A 26816-nucleotide genomic window follows, 5' to 3' on the forward strand; every position below is an offset into this window, starting at 1 on the left:
TAGTATTCTGATTTTATGCATAAAGTGTAAAGGGAATTGCTTTTTAAAGTCTACATTAAAGTAATTATAAAAAGGAAAATGACTAATTTTTTCTTAGGTTATTCAAATGATTTAAAAATAGATGTTTTATAATTTGCATATAATGGAGTATATTCAGTGCAATGTTATAATTGATTAGGGAACCTTTTTATGAGAATTATATTATCTTAAAGTCAAATCTTGAATTGTATTTGAACAAATCAAATATATAGTAAATTTTCACATTAGAAATGAAGCAGTTCTAGATTGTTGCTTTATAACTATGCATCTGAAAAAGAATTCAACCTTTTCTATTCTGTAACTCTTTTTTTAAAATAGCTTTTTATTGATAAAACATATGAATCGGTAATTTTTCAACATTGAGCCTTGTAAAAACTTCTGTTCCAGCTTTTCCCCTCCTTCCCTCTACCCCCTCCCTTAGATGGGACCTAGTCCCATACATGTTAAATATGTTAAAGTATATGTTAAATACAGTATATGTGTGTGTGTATACATACATACATACATATATACATACATATTTATACAGTTATCTTGCTGCACAAGAAAAGTCCAATTTAGAAAGAAAGTAAAAATAACCTGAGAAGAAAAACAAAAATGCAAGCAAATAATAACAAAAAGAGTGGAAATGCTATGTTGTGATCCACTCTCTTTTCCCAGTGTTCTTTCACTGAGTGTAGCTGGTTCTGTTCATTCCTGATCAATTGGAACTGATTTGGATCCTCTCCTTGTTGAAGATAGCCACTTCCATCAGAATTAATTCTCATATTGTATTGTTGTTGCCATTTATAATGATCTACTGGTTCTGCTCATTTCACTTAGCGTCAATTCATATAAGTCTCTCCAAGCCTCTCTGTATTCATCCTGCTGCTCATTTCTTATAGAACAATAATATTCCATAACATTCATATACCACAATTTATTCAGCTATTTTACAATTGAGGGGCATCCTTTCCATTTCCAGTTTCTTACCACTACAAAGGGCTGCCACAAACATTTTTGCACATATGGGTCCCTTTCCCTCCTTTAATATCTTTTTGGGATATAAGCCCAGAAGTAACATTGTTGGATCAAAGGGTATGCATAGTTTGATAACTTTTTGAGTATAGTTCCAAATTGCTCTCCAGAATGGTTGGATCTGTTCACAACTCCACCAACAATGCATCAGGGTCGCAGCTTTCCCACATTCCCTCCAACATTGGTCATTATCTTTTCCTGTCATGTTAGCCAATCTGACAGATGTGTAGTGAGTGATATCTCAGAGTTATCTTAATTTGCATTTCTCTGATCAATAATGATTTGAAATACCTTTTCATATGAATAGAAATAGTTTCAATTTCATCATCTGAAAATTGTCTTTTCATATCCTTTGACCATTTATCAATTGGAGAATGGCTTGATTTCTTATTATAATTAATTCTCTATATATTTTGGAAATGAGGCCTTTATCAGAACCTTTATTTATAATCTCATTCTTTATGCCTAGATCATGAACCCATTTTGATCTTATCTTGGTGTATGGTGTTAAGTGGAGGTCAATGCCTAGTTTCTGTTATATTTTCCAATTTTCCCAGCAGTTTTTTATCCAAAAAGTTGGGGTATTTCGGTTTGTCAAACACTATATTGCTATAATTATTGGCTATTTTGTCTTGTGACCCTAATCTATTCTACTGATCAACTAGTCTATTTTTTAGCCAATACCAAATGGTTTTGGTGACCTCTGCTTTATATTATAGTTTTAGATCAGGTACAGCTAGGCCATTTATTAATTACCTTGAAATTCTTGATCTTTTGTTCTTCCAGGTGAATTTTGTTGTTATTTTTTTCTAGGTCATTAAAATAGTTTATTGGGAGTCTGATTGGTATAGCATTAAATAAATTGATTAGTTTAGGTAGTATTGTCATCTTTATTATATATTATGTTATATTGACCTATCCAAGAGCACTTAATATTTTTCCAATTGTTTAGATCTGGCTTTATTTGTATGGAAAATATTTTGTAGTTTTGCTCATATAGTTCCTGATTTTCCCTTGGCAGATAGATTCCTAAATTTTTTATACTATTGTCAGTTATTTTAAATGGAATTTCTCTTCATATCTCTAGCTGTTGGATTTTGTTAGTGATATATAAGAATGCTGATGATTTATGTGGATTTAGTTTGTATCCTGCAACTTTGCTAAAGTTACGGATTATTTCTAATAACTTTTTAGTAGAATCTCTGGGGTTCTCTAAGTATACCATCATATTATCTGCAAAGAGTAATAATTTGGCTTCCTCAGTATCTACTCTAATTCCTTTAATCACTTTTTCATCTCTTATTGCTGAAGCTAGCATTTCTAATACAATATTGAATAGTAATGGTAATAGTGGGCAATCTTTTGTCACTCTTGATTTTATTGGGAATGGTTCCAGTTTATCACCATTACATATCATGTTTATTAATGGTTTTAAGTAGATGCTACTGATTATTTTAAGAAAAAGTCCATTTAGTCCTATACTCTCTAGTATTTTTAATAGGATTGGGTGTTAGATTTTATCAGATGCTTTTTTTGCATCTATTGAGATGATCATATGGTTTTTGTTAATTTGGTTATTGATATAGTCAATTATTTTAATAATTTTCCCAATATTGAACCAGCCCTGCATTTCTGGTATAAATCTTATTTGATCATAGTGTATTATCCTGGGAATGATTTTCTGTAATCTTTTTGCTAATATTTTATTTAAGATTTTTGCATCGATGTTCATTAGGGAGCTTGGTCTATAATTTTCTTTCTCTGTTTTCATGCTACCTGGTTTAGGTATCAGAACCATGTCTGTGTCATAAAAGGAATTTGGTAGGACTCTTTCAGTCCCTATTTTTTCAAATAGTTTGAATAGTATTAGAGTTAATTGTTCTTTAAATGTTTAGTAGAATTCACATGTAAATCCATCTGGTCCTGGGGATTTTTTCTTAGGGAGTTGATTAATAGCTTGTTCTATTTCTTTTTCTAAAATGGGACTATTTAACCAATTTACTTCTTCCTCTGTTATCTGGGCAACCTATATTTTTGAAGATATTCATCCATTTCATTTAAGTTATCAAATTTATTGGCATAAAATTGGGCAAAATAACTCCTAATTATTGCTCTAATTTCCTCTTCATTATTGGAAAGTTCTCCCTTTTCATTTTTAAGATTAACAACTTGATTTTCCTCTTAACGTTTTCTAATCAAATGTACCAAGGGTTTATCTATTTTGTTGGGTTTTTTCATAGAACCAACTCTTAGTTTTATTAATTAATTCAATAGTTTTTTACTTTCAATTTTATTGATCTCTCTCCTTTTATTTTTAGAATCTCAAGTTTAGTGTTTGATTGGGGGTTTTTTAATTTGCTCTTTTTATTGCTTTTTTAATTGCAATTCTAATTCATTGGTTTTCTCTTTCTCTATTTTATGCAAGTAGCCCTCTAGAGATATAAAATTTCCCCTTATTACCACTTTGGCAGCATCCCACACATTTTGTTATGTTGTCTCGTCGTTGTCATTCTCTTGGGTGAAATTGTTAATTTTGTCTATGATTTGCTGTTTTACCCAGTCATTCTTTAGGATGAGATTAGTTTCCAATTACTTGTTGGTCAATTTTCCCCTGGCTTTTTATTGAATGTAATTTTTATTGCATCGTGATCTGAAAAGGGTGCATTTGCTATTGCTGTCTTTCTGCATTTGAATTTGAGGTCTTTATGTCCTAATATATAGTCAATTTTTGTATAGGTTCCATGAACTGCTGAGAAGAAAGTGTACTCCTTTCTGTCCCCATTTAGTTTTCTCCAAAGATCTATTATATTTAAGTTTTCTAGTGTTCTATTTAGTTTTTAAACTTCTTTCTTGTTTATTTTATGGTTTGATTTATCTAATTCTAAGAGTGCAAGGTTGGGATCTCCTACTATTATAGTTTTGCTGTCTATTTCTTTTTGTAGCTCTTATAACTTCTCGTTTAGGTATTTAGATGCTTTATCACTTGGTGCATATGTGTTTAGTATTGATATTGCTTCACTATCTATGCTACCCTTTAGCAAGATATAGTTTCCTTCCTTTTCTCTTTTAATTAGATCAATTTTTGCTTTTGCTTGATCTGAGATCAGAATGGCTTACCCCTGCTTTTTTGACTTCACATGAAGCATAGTAGATTCTCCTTTAGCTTTTTTTCTTTACTCTCTATGTATTGCCCTGCTTCAAGTGTGTTTCTTGTAAACAACATATTGTAGGATTCTGGCTTTTCATCTAGTCTGCTATCCACCTCCGCTTTATGGGGAAATTTACCCAATTAATTCTGCATTTCTTGCCATCTTACTATGCCAAGATTATACTTTTCTCTTTCCTTTCCCCTTTATCCCCCTCCCCAGTATTAAACTTATGAGAACCACTTGCCTCACACACCCTCCCTCGTTAGAATCCCTCCCTCCCCCTTAGAGTCCCTCCCTTTTTCTTAAACCTTTCTCTTACTATTTCTTATTCATTTCTATTTCACTTATTCCTCCCCTTTTCCCTTTTCCCCTCCCACTTTTCGATGAGATGGGAGAAGTTTCTCTGTAAACTTAATATATCTAATATTTTCTCTTTGAGCCAATTATGAGGAAAGTAAGATTCACACTGTATTCATCCCCCTCTTTTCTTTTCCTCAGCTATAATAGGTTTCCTTTTTCTCTTTCTGAGATGTAGTACCTCCACGTTTCCCTTTTTCTGGTACAATTTCCTTTCTACTTCTAGCTCTTTTTTTTACATTATAACATTATGTACTCTTTATGAATACCAATAACAGAAATAGAGATCTCAAGATTTTTTTTTTTAATCTTTTTATACTTCTCTCAAGTCCTGTATTTGGAGGTCAAACTTTTTGTTTAGCTTTGGGTTTTTTTCAGAAATGGAATTCACCTATTTCATTGAATGTCTATCTTCTTCCCTAGAAGAAAATACTCAATTTGGCTGGTTACGTTATTCTTGGCTGCATACCAAGTTCCTTTGAGTTTCAGAATATCAGACTCCAGACCCTTCGATCCTTTAATGCGGGCGCTACTAGATCCTGAGTAATCCTTACTGTGTATCCTCACTATTTGAATTGTTTTTTTTTCTGGCTGCTTGTAGTATTTTTTCCTTAGTCTGATAATTCTGCAATGTAGCCACAATATTTCTTGGAATTTTGATCTCTTTCAGTAGATGATTGATAATTCTTTCAATGGCTATTTTACTTTCTGATTCTATGACATCTGGGCAGTTCTCTTTGATGATTTCCTGAAAAATAGTGTCTTGGCTCTTTTTTTCATCATGATTTTCAGGGAGTCCAATAATCCTTAAACAATCTCTCCTAGATCTATTTTCCAGGTCTGTTGTTTTCCCAAGGAGGTATTTAACATTTTTCTCTGTTTCTTCATTTTTTTTTTTTTTTTTTGGTTTTGCTCGACTGATTCATGATGTCTCCTCGTCATTCATTTCCATTTGTTCAATTCTGGTTTTTAATGAATTATTCATTTACTTTTTAATTTTCTTTTTGTATTTGTCCAATTAAGTTTTTAAATGAGTTGTTTTGTTCTATGGAATTTTTTTACATTTTGCCAATTTTATTTTTTAAGGAGTTATTTTCTTTTTCCAATTCACAAATTTTGTTTTTCAGGGGGGAGTTTTCTTTTTCCACTCTATCTTTTAATGAATTATATGCCTTAACCAGACCCTCTTGCAAAGCTTCCTTTTCCTTTCCCTATTTTGCTTCTAGCTCTCTTTTAAGATCGCTTTTAATTTCTTTTATGAGAGCCTTATGTAGTGGGAACTAAATCACATCCCCCTTTGGAGTTTCATCTAGAGACAAACTCTTTTTTAGTCTTCTCAGGTTTTGAAACCTGCCCTCTTTCAGTATAGAAGTTATCTATAGTTAGAGCTTGCTTTGCCTTTTTATTCATTAAAAAGAAAAAAACAAACAACATAAAAAAAAATTGAAGAATGCTTATGGGGTAGTGGGATATTCCCAAGCTGTCTCTTCAGACAACAGGAAGAACAGGAAGTAGCAGTGAAGCAGCAGTGGGAAAGCAGTGGCTGCATTGGGATTAGCGGTTGCAAGCTGAGATCGTTTTGAGTCCTTCCTGTTGCTGGGTGAGTGTGGCCAGGTCCTGAGAGATTCTAGTGATTTGGGATTATAGCCTTTAACCCCCTGTGTTTATACCTTCTCTTCTGATCTACTTGCTTGCTGCTAGGACTGAATAGCTGACACTGTGATAGAGTTCTCCCCACAGATTTTCCACCAGCGGAGACCATATCCCACCCCCCTATAGTCTGCTCAGCGTGAGCTGTTTCTCATGCTCTTGCTGCCTGCCTGAGTCTGTGTGTGTGTGTGGGGGGGGGAGGTAGCCCCATTCCGTACCCATGCATGAGCAAAAACAGACATTTTCTGGTGAATTTAGAAATTATCTTCTATTGGTAATGTGTTGCATTCTCAATATTCATGCAGTCAAGCACTAATTCAGAGGTTGAGTTTTGTAAAATAGTTTGAAGGTAAAGGAGATCTCAGAAAGACGCGTGTATCCTCTCCATCATCTTCTCTGTAACTCTTAAAATTACAAATTGTTGCTGGCTCCAGACAGTAATTAAATTGATGATACCTAATGTTCAATAATTGCATGGTTCCCCTTTTTGTTGTCTTTTCCACAATTCTCTTAAAATTTTTTTTTTTCTTATTCCATTATCAAGTATTTGATAGGGAAATTATTTAAATTTAGCTAGCCTTTTTTTTTTTTTTCTTAAAGTCTGTTGAAAGAAACAGTAAAAATGGAAAGTAAAATAAATGATTTAATGAATCTTGAATGTCCAGAAATAATAAGGATGATATATAAATTCCTGATGTGGGCCTGCTTCATATACACTATAAATGGAAGAGTACAATGGGCACAATAAATAGATCACTCTGAGAGAAAGCTTATGTTGTTTCTATTAATGATGTGAAGGCTTTGTTAATAGTCATTTTAAGTCCAATGAGGCCTTCTCTTCCATTTCTATTCCCCTTCTTTTCTTACCCAACTCTGCTTTTGTATACAATTCATGTCCTATTAGCTCCATCAGTTCCTCAGTTTAATTGTCCCCATCTCTACACTGAAATTGTTCTTCAGTGTCTTACCTGAATTTATGGGTTTTTCTTATCTTCCCTTGATTTGAACTCTTTGGAGAATTTTAGTATATTTCATTCATTCATCCAGTAAATGTTTATCAAATATGCACTATAGGTATTGTACTGGGTGTTTTAGAAGGTAGTAGATGGAAAAAAAAAACCAAATGTATATTATGTACCTACCATATGGTATTCTCTTGTACAGTGCCTGTCACAGTCCATATAACCTCTCTTTTGTTCTTTGTAAATTAGAAAATTAATGCATGTACAGTAGAAGCACTGGCATCAAAAACAGAACACCTGGGCTCAAATACCATTTCTATCATTTAATTCTATCATTTACTATCTGTATGATCTTGGGAATACTACTTAGCTTTTATCGGTTTCAGTGTCCTCATTTTTAAAACAGGATAATAATAGCACCTCCCTTTATGAGTTTTAGTTTATATATATATATATGTGTTTATGTTGTATGTATATTTATGTATCACATAAGCATAGATAGATAGATATTATACCGCATAATGATATATGTTTCTTACCTGTATTTATGGCATATGTACATACGTGTGTGTGTGTGTGTGTGTGTATGACCTAATTTTTGTGAACTTCAAAACATATAAATTTTAAACTGTTATAACCTTAAATATGTTGTTATTGATGTCTTTTAATATTATTACTCCTGTATTTCCTTCTTTCCTGTTTCCCATCACTTATACAAAGGGAAAAAAAAAAAAGAAATGACAAGGAAATTCAGTAAAAATAAACAATATACAGAAAAAATATCTTGTAAAGACCCTTTGTAAAGATTGGTGAGAAGTATATTCTCATATCTCTGTTGATACATGGTTGTTATATTTCTGTTATATTCAGTTTCATTTGTTTTGTGTATGTTTAATTTTATTTTTATTACATATTATATAAATATACTATATTTTATTTAATAAATCATGTGAAATCAACAAGCATTTGTTAAATGTCAAGTACTGTTCTAAGTCTTGGAGATACAAAAAAAGACAAAAACATTCATTCATTGTTTCTATTTCTTTGCTTCCACAGAGATACTCTGAATATTTAGATACACATTTTGTCAGTGATCTCCATGGGCATAATCCCACTAATGAAATTTCTCAAAGGGAATCGACATTTTAGTCTCTTAATTTGCGTAATTACAAATTGTTCTCTAGAATGTTTGGACTAATTTGTAGCTTTATCAAAAATATATTAGTTTGCAATTCTTTTTAAAATTTTTTTAAAGAAATGTTCTATTGTTCATTTGTCCATTGGGAAATGGCTTTTAGTTATATGTATCACTGTCTAAAACTAAAAAGTAGCATTATATGTAGTGAAAAAATACTAGAAAGAAGAAATACTTTTCTCATAAATAATAGAATGAAATGAAATAATATTCGTAAAAAGTACTTAGCACAGTGCCTGGAAATAGTAAGCGCTTATTTATTTCCCTCTTATTCCCTGAAATAAAACAGACATGTTCTCTTTCCTTGCTATTATTTGCTAAAATTTTTTGGAAATGCTAGCAACTGGAATAAAGGAATTAAAGACATAAAGATAAATGAAAAAGAGATGAAACTATTAAAAAAAGATAAAACTTATATCTAATATGAAGGTTCATTTAGTAAATTCTAGATAATTGACAAAAATTAATTGAGAAAAATTATTAACTTCAGTAATGTTATAGGCTACAAAATAAACCTACAAAAATCAGCATCATTTCTAAATTCTCGAGGCAGTAGTAAAAAGAGAAAACACCTACAAAATACATTAAATTTTGGAGAGTATAGCAAGTCATTCCCAATACCTGCTCATTCAATTACAAAATGGTCTTTAAAGGGGAAAAAAGAAAACAAAAGTCTAGCTTAAATAGCTGGAGAATGTTCATTGATCATGACTCGGATATGTGATTTTAAAAATCAAAAGTGCTTCTAAAGTTAACATATAGATTTCATGCAATACTAATCAAACAGCCAAAGTATATTAAATGTTCCTTACTAATTAGCATACTAATCTCCCCATCTTACTCTCAACCCAGTGATTCTGAATATCTGGCTGTCATTGTTTAAAGTATGTTCCCTAAAAATCTATGGGTTAGATTAATCCTATCATTCATAACTTGGCTCCCTCAGTGTCCTATTCTAAAGCTGTTCAGACCTTCCACTATCTTCTATGAAATACCTATAATGTAGATAAGAAACTTGTCTTCATCTTAAACCATTTCCTTTCCCATTCCTTTTCTCTTGTGGATCTTATGAAGAAGAAATGCACAGGGGAATAGGATAGGAAAACTATAGTAAATGCAATAACAGTAAGCAAAGTGAAATGCTTGAGAAAAAATAAATCATAGATATAGTCTGGTACAGACCTACTCAGGTTTTAAATTCAAATACTTTTCCACTTACTACGTGACAAACAGAACTCATTAGCTTCACTCCCATATACCCCTCTCTAACTCTCGATATTTTTACCTCTCGTTATTGTAGAGGGTAACCTAATCCTAGTATCACAACTTAGGAGTCATCTTGTATTCCTTACTTTCTTTTACCCCTGATATCTGAGCCTTCAGTCCTGCCACTTTTATTGTTGCAAAATCACCTACATTCCTCCTCTCCTCTGACACTACAAACTGGAGTGCAGGCCCTTATTACCTCATCATTTTGATTACTGCAATAGCCTATTGGTGGGTCTACCTGCCCCATGTCTCTTCCTATTTCAATCCATTCTTCAGCCACAGAAATGATTTTGCTAAACGAACATCCAATCATGTCATCTTCCCCCACTCCCTTACTCCGTAGACTCCAGTGGCTTCCTATTACCACCAGGAGCAAATACAAAATGCTCTGTTTGGAAGCCCTTCCTAACCCAGCCCCTCTCTTCTCTTTCCATTCTTTTTGATCCAGTCACACTGTCCTTGAACAAAATATTCCATCTCTCTGCTGTCCCCCCGCTCCACTCCCCCAGCTGATTCCCCTTACCTTTAGTGCTCTAATGATCTTCTTCCTCCATTTGGATTGTTGATGTCCCGGCTTCCTTTATGTCCCAACTAAAATCCCACCTGCTAATGGAAACCTTCCATTACCCATTTTAATTTCAGTGTTTTTCCTCTTTTAATTATTTCCTGTTTATTCAGTGCATAGTTTGATTTGTATATATTTTGTTTGCATGCTTTCTCTCCATTAGATTGTGAGCTTCTTGAGAAGGACAGTCTTTTGTCCATTTTTATATTTCTAGTACTTTGCCCAGTACCTGACATTTAGTAGGCAATTAATAAATGTTTATTGATTGATTAATTTTAGTTAATTTTTGTTATCATTCTACACAGGACCAAACGAACTCAGGTTCCCCTAAATGAATGCATATTTGAACTTCCCAATCTCACTATTCAAGCAACAAGAGCACAAACTCTACTGCTACAAGCAATTTATCAAAGTTGGTCTCATACTGGAGGAATTGGCCCTTCATTTGTGAAAGAAACTTTGATGACTGACATCTTCCAGACTTCAGGTAAACACATTTTTTCTGACAAATTCATATAGCATCTTATATTGATGACTAAAGTTTTATTCAAGTCTATTTCTAGTACACTATACTTGTATATTTTTATAATGTGTGCATTTATGATATATGTTTAAAATCCAGACAATGAGGTAAGCTATTAATCTTTACTCTTTTCCACCAAACTTGATACATTTTATCTTCATAGGTAGGAATTTTAAAAACTTAGTTTCTTCAGCATTTGTAACCTCATTCTTTTCTGTTTTCTAGAAAAGGAAGTATTATAATCATTAAAGTAAGCTGTTCAATACATTTTAAAATAATAAATTTGTGAGCTTTTTTTCCATTGGAAATATTTGTGATCTCAATACTGCTACTAATTGTATTCATTAAAGAAAAAGAAATACTTGTGATTTATAAATCAAATTTTTAGTGTAATTGACATAAGGCTTTTTACTTATTTTTAACCAGTTAGCAGTTAGTTACTATTCAGTGATAATGAGAGGGAATATAGTTGATTTCTGAACTGAAAAATGAAGTGTAGGATTTTATACAAGAAAATTTATGTCCTAAATACCTTGACTAACAACTCATTGTCTCTCTCCTCCCACTCCACTCCAACTCTCCAGTGTTGTCTGTACATAATATTCTGGTATTTCTTTGTAATAACATTGTTTAACATTAGAAGTAGAAATTTAATTGTCATAATATTTGAATTGCTTGATTCTGTTATTGTCTTTTGCTTTATTTGTATCTTTAGTGAAGCATATGTATATGTTTAGGATTTTAGTTTCTGGAGCAAAAGGATAATTTCCTTTGAGAGATATAACATAGTTCCAGTGAATATCAGAACCTCTGTGATATGTTTATATATGTGATTGCACATACAAAATCACTCTCCTGCTTTGAATCCAAGAAAGCCAGCTGTAGAACGATATTTAGTTTCACTATTGAATTTGGTTTTGATGTTTCAAAAATTATTCATCTAACTTTTTAAAAGTTCAGTTGTTTTCTATGTGTCATTCTATGTGATGCTGTCATATATTTTCTGACCCTGATCTAGTTATTTCTTATTTTATGTTTATGTACTTTTATTTTTATGTACTTTTATGCATATAGCAGATATGTTTACAGTTCTTATTTCCTTTCCCTTGTTTTTGAAAAACTGTGTGAATTTTTAAAAAAATAGTCCAGTGAAAAACCTTTGATTTAAAATCTGTGATATTTCTAATGTACTTTGATACTGCTAACAAAGTTCTGGCAACAGTATTGTAAAAAATGGTCGTGGACAAATGGCAACAGATTAAGTGATTCATATTATAACATTCTGTTACTGAAACACTGCAATTAGTAGAATTAATTTTTTACAGATTTCAGAGAATATTATGTCAGCGGTTCTCTTTTGCTAAGGATTTGATCTTTATCAGAGAAACCAGAAATGGACATATTGTATCATGGAAAGGAAATAGTTGGAAGATGAAATAACAAATTTCTTTGAAAGCCTAATCTGCAAAAAGGACAATTTTCCTTATCTCTTTCTTCATGGCCAGTTATTTTTACCTTTACACGAGGTGTATATTCTGAGTTTTAGAAAGTGTTCTGGCCACATAAGAGGAATAAGCTTTTCATGTAAGTTAGATTCCAGTATCTTCCTGAGCTTATTAAGTTTTCATCTTGTCAGTCAAGCCATTTTTTGGCAAGTGGGCATGTTCTCTTTAGTTGGTGGCTTTATATTCATCATGGTGTAGAATATTGCTTTATTAGGATTTGGGATCCGTGTTGTAACTCTGATTTTGATAATTAACTTCATAGAGTACTTTCATTGAATACAAATTGCATCTTTTTCCAAAAGCCTGTGTCTTTGAGGTTACCTTCTTTTTTGGAGATTATGTATGGCTGGATATAATTCGTAGAAAAATAAAATCTCAAAAGAATCAAAATTATCAGGAACCCAAAAGACAAGGGAAAGATGCATGTTGGGACTAACTGGGACTAAGTTGATACATAATGACTAACTTTATAACGTGATCTGTTAGAGAGGCAGGAGAAAAAAAAGTCCTGTATTAAGAATAAAAAAACACAGGTAAAGTCTCTGTAATGTCCGGCCTAGCCTTCTGGGGGCTCTCTGGATGGGCCCTTGGTCTTTGGTTGGAGAAGTGATGAAGACAGGAGAGCCACCATAAGACCAGTCACAGATGGAGTCTGGAGCCTGAAATCTTTAGTCTCTTCTGTGCCTCTGTCTGCGATTCCTCTGTGTCTTTGACTTAGACTATCAGTTTCCAGTCCTCTCAGCCCTTAAATACCTCAGTACAATTATATCACTACAGCAACTAAGCATCTGCCAACTGTAGCCATTATATCACTATATTACACTAAGTAGATGCCAAGTAGAGTGATTACATCTTTACATCACATTAAGTATATGTTTAATTAGAACCATTATCCCATCAATCACACTGAGTAGGTGCTTAACTATAAGCACTCTGCTATTTTTGATTCAAGTATACCTTTCCAGAGTACCTGCCCTCTACAGGTCTCTTTAATGGATGTTTTGTAGAAGGATATGCTTGTGAATTGTGTAAACTGTGATTACAAAATCACAATGACTGATTTTAACTGGTGGAAGAAATGTGTTCACAGATCCATTTAAATATAGATGTTTTTAAAGATAAATTGGAAAGAATATGAGCCATATTGGTATTCTGATTTCCTTATTTTGTTATTGAGGAATTTGTGTATATATATATATACTTGTATATCATATATATAATAATGCAAAAGGAAATGCAAAAAATGAATAAGAAAAAGAATGCCTTAAAAAGCAAATTTGCCAAATGGGAAAGGAGGTACAAAAGCTCACTGAAGAAAATAATTCCTTAAAAATTAGAATTGAGCAAATGGAAACTAATGACTTTATGAGAAATCAAGATACAGTAAAACAAAACCAAAAGAATAAAAAAATTGGAAAAAAAATCTCAAATATCTCATTGGAAAAATAACTGATCTGGAAATAGATCCAGAAGTCATTTGAAAATTATTGGTCTATCTGAAAGTCATAATCAAAAAAAAGAGAGAGAGAGAACTTAGACATAATCTTTTAAGATATTTTTAAGAAAAAAACCTGTCCTTTTATTCTAGAACCAGAGGGTCAAATAGAAATTGAAAGAATCTACTGATCACCTCCTGAAGGAGATCCCAAGATGAAAACCCGCAGGAATAGTGCCAAATTTCACAACTCCCACCTCAAGGAGAAAATATTGCAAGGCACCAGAAAGAAAAAAATTCAAGTATAATGAAGCCATAGTCAGGATAGCACAAGATTTAGCAGTTTCTATTTTAAAGGATTAGAGGGCTTGGAATATGATATTCTGGGGAGCAATAGAGCTAGGATTACAACCAAGAATTACCCAGCAATAATGAGCATACTTTTTTAGGGAGAAAGGTGGATCTTCAATGAAATAGAGGACTTTCAAGCATTTATAATGAAAACACAAGAGCTGAATAGATAATTTGATTTGTAAATACAGGAATCAGGAGAAGCATAAGGAGATAATCAGGAAAGTAATGTCAAATAGGACTTAATGAGATTTATCTGTTTATATTCCTACATGGTTGTATGATACTTTTAACTCAGAGCTTATTATGGCAGTTTCATATGTATATGTATATGTATATATATAAATATAAAAAATTATATTTTCTCTATATATAGAGAGAAAACTATATATGTGTATATATATTCTCTCTATATACATATAGCGAGAACTATATATATATAATTATATATAGAAGAAATATATATATAGACAGAGGACACAAGTGTGAGTTGAGTATTAAGGAATAATGTCTAAAAAATAAAATTAAGGAAGAGCAATGTACTGGGAGAATGGGAAAGGGAGATATAGAAAGATGTAAATTATCTTCCATAAAAGTGGCAAGTAAAAGCTTTTACAATAGAGAGGGAAATAAGGAGGAAGGAGTAAGTGAAACTTAGTCTACTCAGAATAGGCTCAAAGAAGAAATAATATACACACTCACTATGGGTGTAGAAATTCATCTTACCTTGCATGAAAATGGGACAGGAAGAGTATCCAGGAAGGAGAGAGGTTGATAGAAGAAAGGATATTGAGGGAGAGGAGGGGGGTCGAGATGAAAGGAGAGGGAGAATAAAATAAACAAGAGGGAAGTACAGGTAGCAGTAGTAATTGGGAATAGAATTTTAAAGCAAGTTTCTCTGATGAAGGCCTCATTTCTCAAATGTATAAGGAACTGAACCAAATTTATTTAAAAAAAAAAAGAGAGAGAGAGCTTTTCCCTCTTGACAGATGATCAAAAGATATGAATTATGCCCAAAGAGCTATAAAATCATGTATGTCCTTTGACCTAACAACACTACTCCTAGGAATGAATCCCAAAAGAGATTTTTTAAAAATTGAGAAGACCCTATATGTATAAAAATATTTATAGCAGCTTTTTTCCCAGTGTAAAGAATTGGAAATTGAGAAATTCTCATTAATTGGGGAATGGCAGAATAAATTGTGGTGTGTGTCTATGATCAGAATGCTGTCAGAAAAACCTGGAAAGTCCTCCATGAACTCAAGCAAAGTGAAATGTACTGTGTACAAAATAATAGCAATGTTGTGGGATGATCAACTCTGAATGGCCTTTCTATTCTCAGCAAGCAATACAATGATCCATGATTACTCTGAAGGACTTAGGTGAAAAATGCTATCCATACCCTGAGAAAGAGATGATTTTTTTTTCTCACATTGAAACAGACTCTTTTTTTTTTTAACTTTATTTTTCTTCAGGGATTTTTTCCTTGGGGAGGGAGATATGCGTTTTTGTTTTTTTTTTTTTTCCCCCCACAATATGACTTTTATGGAAATGTTTTATATAATTTTACATGTGGCTTCTTAAAGGGGGGGAATAAGGATGGGGAGTGGGGAGTGAGGGATAGAATATGGAATTCAAAGTTTTAAAAAATGTTTTAAATATAATTGAGGGAAAATAAAAAATATTAAATAATTGTAAGTGTTCCATCAGTTCTGTCTTCGTGATCTCTTTCTTCTCCCTTCACATGCTTTGCTTGGTGCTCTCATCAACTCCCATGGATTTAATTATTAGCTTTATGCTGATGATTCTCAAATCTGCCTTTTCTGCCCCAGACTCTCTGTTCATTTCCAGTCTCACATCTCCCAACTAATTGCCTTTCTAGTGCCTGTACAGAAGATACTTTAAACTCAACATATCCAAAATCGAACCCATTATTTTTCCTTCTCAACCCTCCTCTTGGCCTCCTACTTTCCCAGTTACCATAGAGGGCAACATAGTCCTCCTAGTTCTTCAATCTGAGTCATTTTAGATTCCTCTCATCTCCCATAATTAGTCTATTGCCAAGGCTTCTTCATTTTATCTTTACAAATAACTCTTGTATATATCCCATTTTCTCTTCTGACACTGCCACCACCTATACCCTAGCTCTTATCATTTGTCATTTATCATTTATCTTATTTTATTTCCTGATTATAGTAATAGCCTGCTGGTGAGTCTTTCTATCTCAAGTTTCCTCCTTTCCAATCCATCTTCCATTCAACCACTAAAGTCATTTTTCCAAATACAGGTCTAATTATGTCATCCACCCAACTCAAATGTCAGTGGCTTCTATTGCCTCTAGCATTAAATACAAAGTATTTAGTCTTTAGTCTTTGGCCTTTCAAGCCCTTTATAGTTTTTAGCCCTCCTACTTTTTTGGTCTTTTTATGCCTTACTCCCCAACACATACTCTTTGATCCAGTAACACTGGGCTCCTGACTATTCTACCAACAAGACATTCCATCCCTCTGCTCCAGAATATTTTTTTAATCCCCTGTGCCTGAATTACCTTTCTTTTTCTGCTTGGACTACTGATGTCCCCAGCTTCTTTTAAGTCTCACTAAGTCCCACTAAAATGTCAACTTCTATAGCATGCTTTCCTTAATTCCAGTCAATTTCTCTGTTAATGATCTTCTATATATTTTATATATAGTTTGCTTTGTATATATTTGAGTGTTTTTTCCCCAATTAGATGAAAATCTAATAATCTAATCTAATTTTAAAAAAGTCTTTTGCTCTTTTTGTAGTCTCAATGCTTAGTACTTCACACATAGGTCCTAATAAATGTTTATTGGTTGATATTTGTTCTGAAATTTTCTACCTATTTTGGATAAAAACACCCAGCTTTCATTAGGTTTTAGAGTTGAAAGTGATCTCTGAAGGTTTTAGTCTTAACAAATAAGATGTCCTAAAAGTCTTATTCCAGTTTGAACCTACTAAAGTTTTTAGCTTTATATTCTTAACTTCGTTAAAACTTTGGGAGCATCTTATATAACTGACCAACACACACACACACACACACACACACACACACACACACACACACACATTATATAATATGTAACTGAGCAATAATCAACTTTAGTACTCAGAACTAAATAGAATACTTCAGAGGTGATGTCTCCTGTACCAACACTTCCACTTTCGTCTTGGCTTGTAGCCTTTTCAAAGTTGAATAATTTACCATCAGTGCAACAACTGACCTTGTTGCTGTGTCCATCCTTATTTGATAATCTGACTAAAAACATCATGCTAAAAAGCATGGGGGCAAGCATACAAGCATTGTTTCATTCCACTGGTGACTGAGAATGCATAAGAGTATTGTCCGTGATCTAGAACCTGGGCTAGTATATTGTCATGAAGTTGATGTATGATACTGATGAAATTCCCTAGGTAACCAAATTATTATTATTTTTTAATTTCTAGAGCTTTTTATTTTCAAAACATAGGCACAGATAATTTGTCAACATTGACCCTTGTGTAGCCTTGTGTTTCAGATTTTCCCCTTCCCCCCCCATTCCTTTCCCTAAATGGCAAGCAATCCAATATATATATGTTAAATCCAATATGTATAAACATATTTATACAATTCTTTTGCTGCACAAGAAAAATCAGATCAAAAAGAAAAGTAAATAAGTAAGAAAACAATGCAAATGAACAACCAAAAATGCGAGAAAGTTATGTTGTGGTCCACATTCAGTTACCACAGTTCTCTCTCTGGGTGTAGATGGCTCTCTTCATCACTGATCATTGGTATTGGCATCAGTCATCTCATTGTTGGAAAAAGTCACATTCATCAGAATTAAACATTGTATAATTTCTTGTTGCCATGTACAATTATCTTCTGGTTCTGCTCATTTCACTTAGTATCAGTTCATGTAAGTCACATTCATCAGAATTAAACATTGTATAATTTCTTGTTGCCATGTACAATTATCTTCTGGTTCTGCTCATCTCACTTAGCATCAGTTCATATAAGTCTCTCCAGGACTGTCTAAAATTTACCTGCTGATCGTTTCTTATGGAACAATAATATTCCATAACATTTATATGCCAATATTTATTCAGCCATTCTCCAACTGATGGGCATCTAGTTAGTTTCCAGGGTAACCAAATTTTGACGTAATTTTTAAATTCTCACAACTAACAGTATTTAAGGCCTTGGTCAGATTGACAAATGTTTTGTACAGACATTTCTTCTCCTGGCATTTCTTCTGGAGTTGTTGGGCAACAAATACCATATTGACGGATTATTGTATACTTAATGTAGGCTCTAAACTTGAGATGCAAGAAAGCATTGATTATCTCCTGTTTTTGCTAATTTTGGTCTAAAGTTAACTCAAAAAAATAGGTATTCCACTAGACAGTACCATGCATATGTGGAGCTATTGGTTACAGCAAACGGAGAAGTTTTGAATACTGTGGATAAATTCATTTATCTTGGTGTGTAGTACACTTTCCAGGAATGTACACATTGATAAAAAGGTTGATGTATTCATTACCAGAGATAGCTCAGTGTTGGGGAGTTTCTGAAGGAAACTCTTCTGAGAGAGAAAAAAGCATTATTTTGATTATCAAACATTGTGCTAACCTCATTGGTGTTTGCCTATGACACTTGGACAGTATACCACTAGATAGCATACCAGTGCTATGACAAGCTATACTTGTTTGAATTGTCTTAAGAAGATTCTGAAGATCACCTGGCAGAAAAAGGTTCAGACACTGAGGTCCTTTCTTGAAATAAATTGCCAACCATTCTAACTCTTCTGCAGAGAGTGCAGCTGATGGATTGGCCTTATTTGAATGCCAAACATATTTTTGCTTAAAAGACAATTTTACAGAGAACTCAAGAGAAGGCAAGTGATCATAATGCTGGTCAGAAAAGCAATACAAGGACATTCTCAAAGTCTCTCTTAAACTTGCTTGTATGACAGCATACCATGCCCTTATTGGACTGTGTTGTGCTCTGTGAGCAAAGCAGAAGTGAAGTAGCTCAAAAGAAATGTGTGATGTTCAAATTTAGGGAATCCAACCCAAATGTCGACTTGGGATATTTGTGCCCTATCTATGGTAGAGCATTCTGACCTCTATTGATCTGATTAACTTAGTAATATTATTTTGGTCTTTTTTAAGAATGAAGGGCAACTCCACCAGTTCAAGCTAAGATTGTGATTACCATATCATGTCATTGATTCGTTTTGCATATTGTTGTTTGTCCTTTGTTCTCAGAGGACTATGACATGTGAGTTGTTTGGATTTAAGGGAGAGGGAGGGCCTGGTCACCAGCCTCATTTTCTCCTATAGGTCCAGCTGGGTCCAATGGCAAGATATAGGTCAGGACTACTGGAAGTGGCCCTGGCTGCAGTGAGAGACCTTAGAATTTTAACTTAAGCATACCCTTTGATCCAACAGTGCTACTACTGGGCTTATACCCCAAAGAGATATTAAAGAAGGGAAAGGGACCTGTATGTGCCAAAATGTTTGTGGCAGCCCTGTTTGTAGTGGCTAGAAACTGGAAACTGAATGGATGTCCATCAATTGGAGAATGGTAGGTAAATTGTGTTATATGAATATTATGGAATATTATTGTTCTGTAAGAAATGACCAGCGGGATGAATATAGAGAAGACTGGCGAGACTTACATGAACTGATACTGAATGAAATGAGCAGGACCAGGAGATCATTATACACTTCAACAACAATTCTGTATGAGGTTGTATTCTGACAGAAGTGGATTTCTTCAACAAAGAGAAGATCTAACTCAGTTTCAATTGATCAATGATGGACAGAAGCAGCTACACCCAAAGAAAGAACACTGAAAAATGAATGTAAACTGTTTGCATTTTTGTTTTTCTTCCCGGGTTATTTTTACCTTCTGATTCAATTCTCCCTGTGCAATAAGAAAACTGTTCAGTTCTGCATACATATATTGTATCTAGGATATACTGTCACATATTTAACATGTATAGGACTTCTTGCCATCTGGGGGAGGGGGTGGATGGAGGGAAGGGAAAAGTTGGAATGGAAGTGAGTGCAAGGGATAATGTTGTAAAAAATTACCCTGGCATGGGTTCTGTCAATAAAAAGTTATAATTATGGGGGGAAAAAAAGAATTTTAACTTAAGCCTTTAACAGATTTCATTTTGATTATGACCACACCCAATCAATGATTGATAGGTAAAAAGTGAAGCAGAGAATGTCCTCTTTTATCTAACACCACCCCTCCCCAAATAAATCTCTCCCTCTCCCTTTCCCATTTCATCTTCCTCTCCATCTAAAACAAAAGCAATTATTATTTGCATTCATTGTCAGCCATTTAGGGTCTAAACAGAGACCAAATGGTATTTGATCTGGCATCTACTGTTACTCAATAAATGAAAGTCAGAATGATTTGGGTTTGAGGATGGTCTGTATAAACTAATTAAACCCCTATATCTGCTTCCATATGAACTATTATTTGTCCAAATTTCCATCTCCTACACTTGGACAATATTTTTTTTTTCAAATCAAGTTGAAGTTTTTACATTTTTTTCTCACTAAATTTTGCCTACTTAATGTGGACTTATTCTTTTTTTTTTTTTTTTTTTTTTTTTTGCTGAAGCAATTGGGGTTAAGTGACTTGCCCAGGGTCACACAGCCAGGAAGTGTTAAATGTCTGAGATCAGATTTGAACTCAGGTCCTCCTGACTTCAGGGCTGGTACTCTATCCACTGCGCCACCTAGCTGCCCCAATGTGGACTTATTCTAACCTCACAGAATTTTCTTTGAATTCTTATTCAGTTATCCAAAAGGTTAGTTTTCCAGTCCATTTTCCTGTGTACCATCTGGTGATACAATTTTCCCAAAAACCAATATTCAGAAATGTGTAGAAGTCATATAGCATGACAGATCTTCAGAGATTGTCCATCATGTTTTGGACACATGTGCTCAATAAGAGAATATATACATTATGGTACATGTCAGATTGACACATAAAATTGACTTTACTAGGGAGGTCAAAAAGTTTTTTCCACCCTTTGAAAATAAATTAGTGTGATATTGTTTAAATTATGAAGAATCCAAAATATACTTCTTATAATTATGAAATAATTAATGTTATCTATTTTAATTGACAGGAACTGCGTATATTTTCTTTTATTTTGTGAATTTTTTTTTTTTTACATTTGGTTCTTTTGCCTGTTAGCGTAATACATGTGTCTTCTCAATCACACATGACATGGCTACTCTATAGAAATAAATTGAATTCTATTATGTAACTCACATACCAGAGGATGAATATAACACCAGAATTATATTTTATAATGAGTGAGCTATAATGCATGTTACTGTGGATCTGGTGGGACAAGATTCAATTTTAGATACACTTAATGCTAGATAATGAAAGCCAACATCATCAAGATTTTTAGTATAGACATGATAGCTTGCATAAGTCCCTATTACTTTGGCACAAAATTCCTTAATGTATTGTCAGAGCCAAGAAACCAATGTTTGGAATGAGGGATATACATCTATCAATAAATGTTATTGCTAATATGATCAAAATTTGTATAGGATATTGTTTTTCAAAGCACTTTTAGGTTTGTTATCTAAATTGATGAGGAAACTGAAACACCGAGAAGCTAGAAAACTTGTTTTAACATAGTGACAGAACTGAGACTAGATCCTAAGTATAGTACTTTGAATTCATTGCTTTCTTTATTCTTGAACTTGTCTCTCTTTTAAAAGGTAGATGGAATAAATGAAAACAATTGAGGTTTTTTATAACTAGCTGTAGATTATTTTTTAAGAAAAACAGAATTAAAGCTGAATTTAAAATGTTAGAATAGGAATGAAAAAATGATAAACTATGAAATACCCACAAAATAATTTTATTTTTTTAATCAGAGCTATTGAAATATATTTGTTTTCTCTTTATAATCATTTTGCTTAAATTCTAACCCATTATACTGCAAAATGAAAAAAAAAAAATACCAGTCACAGGTGGCTTTGGTTTGCTCTGAAAAACTAGAACTTGCTACCACTTTTCCTTATCCTATTCAGGTAGTTCATTATTTTGTTGACAATCCAGTTCCATTAATCTGGTATTTTGAGGAAAATTACTTACAGACCTTAAATTCTGTGCTGAAGGTGATCAAATAGGCATTTGATTCCCTCATGTAAATGATGTCTTAAAGTTAAAGTAAAATCTACTTTCCAGAAAGTAACTGTAAAACTATTTTATGCAAGATTTCATGTGGGATACCTTAATGGTTGAATAATAAATTTTACCTCATAAAAATGAAATTCAATAATACAGTAGCTTTCTCAGTGCAGTAGCATCTGGTCAATTCTCATGAGAGCCAATATTTTCCAACTCATTAGGATCATGTCGTTCTGTATGTCGTCAACATTGACTTAGCCAAGCTACCTTTACTTACATAACCGCCAAACTATTAAATAGGTCTCTTGTGGAGTGAAGTCAAATATTCCTCTTATTTTGCTTTTGCCTTAGAAGAAGAGAAGAAAATGTACATACTGTAACATTTAAACATCTGGTCTAAACCACATCAGTGTAATGTTGAGGAAAGTAACAGGATTCAGTATTCTTCCCAGGTGTGCTTATAAAAAGAGTTTTAGAGTTGCTGTATAGTTTTTTAACTGTTTAGGAAAAAGGTTGAAATATGGCGATATGCTGGTCTTATGCTTCTGTTATAAACCTTTTTCCACACTTAAACAAAAACAACAAAAAAGAAACTCCATTTGAATTAACTTGTAATGCATGCCATTGAATTATTATACTTTCCTTTTTATATAGTTATTGGTTCCATTTCATAAAATATCAGAAGAATTTCTTGCTCTAGATAACAAATAGGATTTCTTGTTGATTAAATACAAATATGGGAATGTATTGATATATAAAACTTGCATAATAGGAATGTTATTTTTTTTTTTTTTACAATTCCTTTTATGATAATGTCTATAATACGTCTATTCATTCTCTATGTTTTTTTACATAGTGCTGGACAAAAGTATTTCCTATATCCCTGTACAAGTCTTGATATCTTATATTTAGGATAACGTTGATTATAAAGTAATTAGCAATCTATAGAAAAACTGAAAACATTTGTTAATACTATTATAATATTGTAATTATGATTATGTTTATTGGGAAAATATTGTAGTCTGATAATTAAGGCCCAAAGGCTCAGATTCTTTGTTCTCCTTTAGGTATTAATTAATAATAAATTTAGAAGTTCTGGTGATCATATTTGAAGCTTTCTGGACAATCGATTGAATTTATGGTGTCAGCTAATAAGACCTAAGTAGTGATGATTGACTGAATTGATTCCCCAAAATAAGTATTAAAAAACTTTCTATGTTAATTCTAAGGGTCAGACTGTTAGGGAAGATCATATCTTATTAGTCACCCTTCAGTAGTTTTCTTTATATTACTGAAAAATAGACAAAAGAAGTCTTTGCTGTGTGATTTATGGATATTATAGAAAAGCTCCTGGAAACAGTTTCCTAACAAATAGTGAACATTATATAACTAAAATGTGTTGATGGTAATAATCCTGTGAAACTAAAAGTATAAATGAAACTTATGAAGATTAAAAAAATTAATTCTTTTTATAAGCATAGCTTAACCTTAGTTCCCAACCTAAAATTTTTGCATTCGAATATCTTTTCATCCCACTATGTCCTTTTTATCAATCATCAGAATGTTGTACTTTTCTCCAAGTTCACTGAATGTTATAATTTGGGAAGGTCTGAAATGGATAAATAAACTAGGTATCATGAAGAATAATGACAGAATCACTCTGTGTTTGTTGGGTATAGTATAATTTAAGGCATTGTACAAATGGAAGCAGAGAGCTGGGAAATGGAGGCATGGACATCTACTTAAATACTTAATGACCTTAGCAGATTGAACAGAAACTGTTAAGACTTCCATATATGATATAACAAAAATTATACTTTTAATTTTACTCACATCAGATGCTTCTGTAGTATACAAAATTTAATTATATGGAGTCAATTAAAACCTGTTTTTTAAATAAGTAAATATCTATTTATGCTTTGGAAATATTTTCTATTTTAACAGCTATAACAATCAGGTTTGAATTTATAGAAGCCATGAAACATATGCTTATTTGATCAAAGTAAAAGGTGTATGGTGAAGTCCTCCAAACTGATTCAAAGAAAACTTTTGTTATGTAAAATTTCTGGGGTTAAGATTACCTTGTGCTTATAGCTTCTAACGTAATACTACTGCTACTATTAGGTAATGAAAATACAAATAAATTAAAATGTTTATTTGCTTATGTTAAAACTTGTAAGCTACAGCCATATCTGTGCTGAAAATTTCTATGAAGTAATAGTGGAATTTTCTGTTGCAATATTGTATTAACCTAAATTTATTCCGAAATGATGTTCTTTCTGCTTTTTATTCTGACATGTTTTATGTTGAAGTTGTTTTTCCTTACAAATATTCTTATTTTGATAAGGATTTGTACTGGTATTATTATTATTATTATTATTTGTAGTAGTGGTAGTAGTAATAGTAGAATGTAAACTCTAATACAATAGAAGCTTATTGAAGGTAAGGTACTATTTTTCATTTGCTTTTTAAATCAGTGATATAAGCATAGAGCTTTGCATATAGTGTATATACTTGTTGAATGAAGGAGTAAATTATGTAGAAATAAACATTATGAAATCATCTAATTGAAATCTATGTATATAAGACAATAGTACTTTGCTTTAATGAGGCTATTGTAAACAGTTACTTATTGGGCAATAAAGTGAAATCACAGTGAATACCATGATAATATTGATGATTGTATCAATGAAAGACTTGAATTCAACCTGTTGAAAACTCTTAATTTTAAAATCAAACTTATGATAAATGAAAGAGAAAAACAAAATAGCACTGCTTATTGTGTAGTTCCTGTTTCCCAAGGACTTCAAAATATTCTTTGGGAAGTTATTCACTGTATCTTGCCTATTCTTTTCTTTTGCTTTCCTTTTTTTTTCTTTTAATTTTTTTTTGTGAGACAATTGGGATTAAGTGACTTGTCTATATCCCTATACAGTGTACACAGTTAGTAAATATTAAGTGTCTCAGGCTGGATTTGAACTTGGGTCCTTCTGACTTCAGGACCAGTGGACTATATCCACTGTGCCATCTAGGTGCTCCTTCCTTGCTTATTCTTATGAAGTATATCGTTTGATGGAACCCTAACTTCTTGAGAACATTGCTGAAGAGCCATCTACTAACAGAAAGATACAGGGGCCAAAAGAGAAGTCGGTTTCCTGACTATAAGATAGTGTTTTTATTCATTGGAATATCCTGCTTCTTACAAAGTTAAAAATGATTCATCACTATTTTAAGTATGCTGTTAAAGTTTTGACAGTGCTTTTCTTTTATTGAAATTTTAAAATAGCTTTTAGTTAGCCAATCTGCAAATTATTCATCTAAAGACCAAATATTGTTGAATTGTTTCACAACTTAGTTTCTTTGCCATGAATTACTCCCTTTCTCCCACATACACACCTCTTTTTTTGGCTTGCTTAATATTTTGAAAGATTTCAAATTTACTGTAATATGTAAAATAATATATTAAGTAAAATTTAATGTACATATTTCATAAGATAATTTTTGAAGGGAGATTACATATTTTATATATTTAAATGTTTTTGTTTTGTTAATTGTAAAATTTAATGTTACTTATAAGATTAAACTTTTAAAAATCAAGAGATATAAAGATTTTTAAGAGAGTGATAACTCATAATTGTCAAATTTTTATTTTACTACATTAGTAATTAAAAAGACATAGCTGCAACCATATCTTTTTAGTAATATTCATAATAGCATTATTTATAGTACTTCAACAGTACTAAAATAGAGTCCATATTTACATTATTTAATTCTTGAATTCCTTTTTTAACTATATTGCATGGTGATTGACAACCTACTAGGTTGCCAAACCTAGTAGGCAATTAAGTGTTCACTTTGTGACTAATATTAATGTCAAACATTAAAATTAATTATTAGGGAAAGCAGATAATTGGAAAAGAACTGTACTTTATCAGCATTGTACTTTTTTCTTCATTAGACTCCTACTGCTTCATTTATTTTCCCTTTGCATTTTTTATTCCAAAGAGCTGTGATTTTATCATTATGCATACTATTTCCAATATAGAAGGTTACCATTCCATACTTTAATTAGTTTCATGTTTTGCTTTGGACAGAAAAATATTTGTCAGCTGATAGTTTTGTGATGGAATCATGAAAAGCAAGGAGAATTTTCAGACAAGAGACATTCAATCTAACCTTTTTTTAAGACGTGTAATTTTGGTAGAGTCTGTCAGTATTTGTTTTCCACTGGTATAACCTCCTTGTTGATCTATTTCTTTAGTTGTCCAGGTGTGGAGTGCTGAGGTACTATACCAGCTTGAAGACAGGAGTCAAGAATAACTCCTGGACTGTGAACCTGAGGGATTGAAAAGATGGTGTGATCTGTACAGGAATAGGGATAGTAGAAAGGGGGAGAGGGGGAAAGATGAGGTTTATTTTAGATGTTTTGAATTTATTCAGTTATGTATGACTGATTGGCAGTTGGAGATGAATTCTAGATGAGACTAGAGTACAGCAGAGAGGTAGAAGTTAAAAAAGTAAACGAAGTGCTTTGGATACTTCATCCAAGATGTGTTAGTGGATGGTACTTGAATCTAGGCTCTTAGAACACCAGGGCTGTGTCCACTGCATTGTGCTGTT

At 32.6% G+C, this 26816-nt stretch overlaps 1 protein-coding gene across 2 annotated transcripts in view; it reads left to right on the forward strand.

The window, feature by feature from the left end:
* VPS13B (vacuolar protein sorting 13 homolog B) overlaps window positions 1–26816 on the forward strand; it is a 1012351-nt gene that overhangs the window by 171177 nt on the left and 814358 nt on the right. For both annotated transcript variants that reach the window (XM_051970918.1, XM_051970917.1), the window contains one exon: window positions 10509–10690. In XM_051970918.1, coding sequence (XP_051826878.1) covers window positions 10509–10690 — 182 coding nt within the window. The remainder of the gene's footprint in view (window positions 1–10508; window positions 10691–26816) is intronic.

This window comes from Antechinus flavipes, chromosome 1 (assembly GCF_016432865.1).
Source record: "Antechinus flavipes isolate AdamAnt ecotype Samford, QLD, Australia chromosome 1, AdamAnt_v2, whole genome shotgun sequence".
NCBI lineage: Eukaryota > Metazoa > Chordata > Mammalia > Dasyuromorphia > Dasyuridae > Antechinus > Antechinus flavipes.